At 42.6% G+C, this 5,428-nt stretch overlaps 1 protein-coding gene across 1 annotated transcript; it reads left to right on the forward strand.

The window, feature by feature from the left end:
* Positions 1-491: 491 nt before the first annotated feature.
* EMH_0021400 (GTP cyclohydrolase I, putative) lies at positions 492-5,031 on the forward strand (the record flags this gene model as incomplete). Its single annotated transcript, XM_013501758.1, has 7 exons — positions 492-533; positions 1,238-2,272; positions 2,508-2,613; positions 3,167-3,251; positions 3,612-3,693; positions 3,903-3,982; positions 4,986-5,031. The coding sequence occupies 7 exons, from the start codon at positions 492-494 to the stop codon at positions 5,029-5,031; spliced, it is 1,476 nt and encodes a 491-aa protein (XP_013357212.1).
* Between the last annotated feature and the right edge of the window lie 397 nt (positions 5,032-5,428).

The raw sequence follows: 5,428 nt of genomic DNA on the forward strand, positions 1-5,428 counted from the left end.
CTCTATTTTCTAAGCGACGTTCCCTATACGTCACTGTGACTGTTGAGCAATGTAGTGCCCATGCACTACAATACACCTGAAACCATTTCAGTTGTTCAATACATCAATCGATCTCTGCAGCTCTTTTTCTTTCTCTTTTTAATTTCCCCATCGTGTTTAACATTGTTTACAAGTGGAAATTCAAGACTAAAAAGGCAGACGAGAGCAGACAAATAGACTGTAGCAGCTGCAACAGCGCGAAACACAAACGAGCAACGAAAAACTAAAAAAGACAAATGAAGTACCAGAGAAACCATAGCTAGAAGAAACAGGAAAAGAAAAAATAGCATCAGCAAACGGAATTTAGTGTTTTTGTTCGTCTTGTGGCAACGAGCCAATGAATTAGCATAAGCAACCCGCAGCAACAGAAACAGCGGAGCAGCAACAGAAGCAGCAGCAGCAGCAGCAGCAGCAGCAGAAGCAGCAGCAGCAGCAGCAGCCTCCGTTGGTCAATGGAGGCTCCACCCAATTCTGAACCTTCGCCCCCCAAGCAAGTAAGGCAATTGGTATGAGTAGCAGCAGCTGCTGTTGCTGCTACAACAGCGGCTGCAGCAACAGCAGCTACAGCAGCAGCAGCAGCTGCTGCAGCAGCAACAACAACAACAACAGCGGGAGTAGTGACAGTGAGAGCTGCAGCAAGCACATTAGAAGCATCAACAATAAGACCCGCAGCAGCAGCAACAGCAGGAAAAGCAACAGCCGCCGCTCCAACTGCAGGAGCAACAGTGGCAGCAGCAGCAGCGACAGTAGGCGTAGTAGCGGCAGTAGCAGCGACAGCACCAGCAGCAGCAGCAGGTACAGCAGCAGCAGCAGCAGCAGCTCAGTATTTCGTTTCTTATCTTTTTCCTGCTGCAGCAGATGGCTTTAGGCATGCAGCGACGCAGCGGCAGTTTTGCTGCTGTCTTCCTTATACTGCTGAGGCGATAGGGTGTTTAGGGTTTAGGGTTTAGGGTTTAGGGTGCATGCAAAGCATAAAGTAATCTAAACATTTGTCTATAGATGCAGGATTTAGGGTTTAGGGTTTAGGGTCTTGGTTGGGGGGAGCGGCGCCTTTCGTTCTGCTGCTTATCTCTTTACGCTTGTCTTCTGCTGCTACTGCAGTTGCTGCTGCTTCTGCTGCTCCCGCTGCTACTGCTGCTGCTGCTGCTGCCGCTGCTGCTGCTGCAGTTTCGCCCTTGTCTTTGTTTGTTACACGCAGATGCGAAGACAGCCGTCTAGCAAAGGCCAGCAGCAGCGCCAACCGCAGCAGCAACAACAACACCAGGAGGAGCAACAGCAGCAGCAGCAGCAACAGCAACAGCAGCAACAGCAGCAACAGCACCGGAAGGACGAGCAGCAGCAGCAGCAAGAACAGGAGAAACAGGTGGCGTCATCACAACAAAAGGAGCAGCAGCAGCAACAGCAGCAGCAACAACAGCAGCAAGAGCGAAAGCAGGAGGAGCACGCGGCCTATCCTCAGCAGCAGCGACAACAGCAACAGCCCCAGCAGCAGCAGCCCCAGCAGCAGCAGCAACAGCCCCAGCAGCAGCCGCAGCAGCAGCAACAGCAGCAGCAGGAGGTCCGTTGCGGTGATGACGATTTATGTTTAGGTGTCAAAGAGAGTGGAGACAGCGAGCTTTGTGCGTCAGCTCCCCCCCTAAAGAAAGACAAAAAACATAGAAAACCCAAAAGAAAGGCGAGGCAGCAGCAACGGGAAGCTGCAGCAGCAGCAGCAGCAGCAGAAGCAGCAGCAGCAGAAGCAGCCGCAGCAGAAGCAGCAGCAGCAGCAGCAGGGGATAACGCCGTGTGCTGCAGCCTAGCGGGGGCTTCGCTGCCCCCGCATGCAGCTGAGGGCCTCCAGCTGCATGCGTTGAAGGAGGAGGCGCTGCTGCCCGCAGGCAGCAGCAGCCGCAGCAGCGGAGGCGGCAGCAGCAGCAGCAGCACCAGCAGCGGCAGCGGAAATGCAGCAAGACGACGACGAAGACGCAACCGCAGATCTTGTGGGGAGCAGCAGCAGCAGCAGGAGCAACAGCAGGAGCAGCAGCAGCAGCAGCAGCAGCAGCAGCACCAACAGCAGCACTCCGGCAGCAGCAAACCCCACCCTCCTAAGAAGCAAACAAACACAGTTGCTGTCTCTGCTGCTGCTGCTGCTGCAGCAAAGAAACAAACAAATGCTGCTGCTGCCGAAGCAGATGCAGCAGCAGCAGGAGCAGCAATGAACAAAATAAAAAGTGCTGTCCTGGAGCTGCTGAAGGTAAAAATCCCGAGGTGTACATACACCCCAATTGCTGCTTATATTTTTTATATTTATTATTTATATATTATTTATTCTTTTTTTACTCCTTTACTATTATTTTATTGTGATGTTATTGGTATATTACTTCTTTCTTTTTAGTTTGTTACTGATATAGTCTGTCTTTCTTTTTTGTTTTTTATTTATATATTATTTCTTTCTTTCTTTTTTTTTGTGTGTATATATTTATATTTAGGTTGTGCCTGGGGATACACTGTCTGATGAGGTGCTGATGAATACACCGCGTCGAGTAGCCGAAAGTTTTTTGTTTATGACGAGGGGGTATAAACAAAACATTCAGGGTGAGGCCACAGCAGCAACTCCTGGGGTGTACGTACACCCCAGCAACAGCAGCAGCAGCAGCTGCTGCTGCTGCTGCTGCTGCTACAGTAGTAATCAAGCAGCACAAACAATGTAAAAAACCTAGCTTCTGCTGCTGCGGCAGTAATAGTAAAGTAACAAAACAGCTGCGCATACACCTCAGTTGCTGCTGCTGCTGCAGCAGCAATAATCAAGCAACACAAACAATAGATACACCGCAGCTGCTGCTGCAGCAACAGTAATAAAACAACACAAACAGCAGTGGCATACATCAGATAAGCAAAGAAACAAAAGTGTAGCAACAAAAGGAACAGACTGGTAGTAGCATCATATGGGTTCGTGAGGTGTATAGGCAGCTCGTGAGGTGTATAGGCAGCTCGTGTGGTGTATAGGCAGCGTTTGTTGCTGTTGATTTTCTGTTTGTTTTATAAGCATGAGTACTTATTCCAAATATATTTTCTAATTGTGAATAAAAAAACAATTTAATAATTTATATTTATTTGTTTTTTTCTTTTTTTTTTTTTGTTGCTGCAGATGCAGTAGGAGAGGCGGTGTTTGCTGCTCCTGGTGGTGATAAAGGGGGGTTGGTGGTCGTTAAGGATTTGTCTGTTAGCTCTTTGTGCGAGCATCATCTCCTACCATTTCAAGGATCATGCTCCATAGTGTACAACTGCTGCTGCTGCTGTTGCTGCTGCTGCTGCTGCTGATGCCAGTGATAGTGCTGCCGCTGCTAGTCGTATTGCTGCTGCTGCTGCTGCTGCTACTCTTATTGCTGCTGCTGTTGCTGCGACTGCTTCTAGTGATTGATGCTGCTGTTGCTCATGCTGTTGCTGCTGCATCGTCTCCGTGGTACTGTTTCTCTTGCTGCTGTTGCTGCTGCTGCTGCTGCTTCTGCACCTTCCTTCGCTGTAATTCCCTGACATTGAAGAGCCCGTGCTGCTGCTGCTGCTGTTGCTGCTGCTGCTGCTGCTGCTTGCAGGTACTTGCCTAGACACCACATTTTGGGTTTATCGAAATTTTCCCGCATAGTTGAGGTGTTCGCGCGCCGTCTGCAGCTGCAGGTAATTTATGTTTTTATTTTTTCTTTTTTTTGCTTTTTATTTTTATTTGTTTTCTGCTGTCTCTCTCTTCTCTCTTTTTTCTCTTCTTTTCTCTGTCTCTTTCTTTGCTCTTCTTCGTTGGTTGATTGATTTGTTTATCTTTTCTTCCTTTATTTATTTATTTATACATATATTTATTTATTTTTTTGTTTTTTTTTGTTTCTTTATAGGAGAGGCTCACTGCTGAGATTGCAGACGCAATAGAAGAAATTTTATCTCCGCTGGGGCTCCTCGTTGTTATTCAATGCTCGTATGTTTTTTGTTTTTTTTTTTTTTTTGTTTTTTTTAGTTGTCTCTTCTTTGTTTTGGTTTTGATTTTATTTGTCTCCTTTCTTGTTTTTGTTTTGTCTTTTATTCTTCTCCTCTTTGTTTTTGTTTAGTGTTTATTTGTCTCCTTTCTGTCTTTGTTCTGTTTTTATTTGTTTTTACTTGTCTTCTTTTTGTTTCGTTTTTTAGTCTTTGCCTGCTTCTTATCTTTTTATTTATATTTGTAAATTATATTTATCTATGTAAACCTATATTCTATTTATTTTTTATTTGTTGTATATCTCAATTTGTTCATTTAATTTTTAATGTATTTATGGATTTGCTTCCTTTTTTCTTTTTTATTTTCCTTCTTTATGTATTTATTAGTTTATATATTTATTTATTTATTTCTATATTTATTTATTTATTTATTTATTTGTTGTTGCAGGCATAGTTGTTTGTCTCTGCGTGGTTTCTCATCGACAGCAGCCACCACAAAAACCTCAGTCTTTAGGGGGGCCTTCAGGTGATTGTTTTTATTAATTTTTATTTATTTTTATTTTATTTATTTTTATTTTATTTTATTTTATTTATTTTTATTGTTTTTATTCATTTTCCTTCTTCTTTATTTCGTCTATCGTTTCTTTTCTTTTTTTATTTATTTTTTTTCTGTTTTATTTTTTGAAATATTTTTGTATCACGTTTGTTATTCTTCTTTTTAATTTTTTTGTTTTCTTTTTTCTTTTTTTTTATGTCTTTTCTTTTTTATTTATTTTTGTTGTTTAGCTGTTTATAAACAAACAAAAAACAAGTGCAATGACATTTTGCGTTTTTGTTGTCTCTTCTTTCTCTGTCTTCATTTTTTTCTTCTTTCTTCTTTCGTTTTCTTCCCTATATATATATATATATATATATATATATATATATATATATATGTATATATATATTTGTATGTACTGTCTCTTTATTTTTGTTTTCTTTCTGTTTTTTTTTGTGTGTATACGCAGGGATGATGCGTCGCTGCGGGCGACTGCTTTGTCTTCATTAGATTAGTTTTATCTGTCTCTTCTTTTTTCTTTATCTGTCTCTTCTTTTTTCTTTGTCTGTCTCTTCTTTTTTCTTTATCTGTCTCTTCTTTTGTCTTTCTCTCTGTCTCTTCTTTTTTCTCTCAGTCTCCTCTTGTTCTCTTTATTTGTCTTCTTCCGTTTGCTTCCCTTTTCTCTCTCCTTTTGTCTCTCTCTGTCTTTTTCTCTTTCTGTCTCTGTCTTTGTCTCCTCTTGTCTCTTTATCTGTCTCCTTTTGTGTAGACCTCTGTCTTTGTCTCCCCCTGTCTCTGTCTTTGTCTTCTTGTGTTTCTATCTCTGTCTCTTTCTTTGTCTTTGTATTTGTCTCCTTTCGTCTCTGCTTCTTTTCTTCTCGTCTCTCTCTCTGCCTTTGTAGACAGAGAGAC

The sequence above is a fragment of the Eimeria mitis genome, genomic scaffold (assembly GCF_000499745.2).
Source record: "Eimeria mitis Houghton genomic scaffold, Emh_scaff750, whole genome shotgun sequence".
NCBI classification, from domain to species: domain Eukaryota; phylum Apicomplexa; class Conoidasida; order Eucoccidiorida; family Eimeriidae; genus Eimeria; species Eimeria mitis.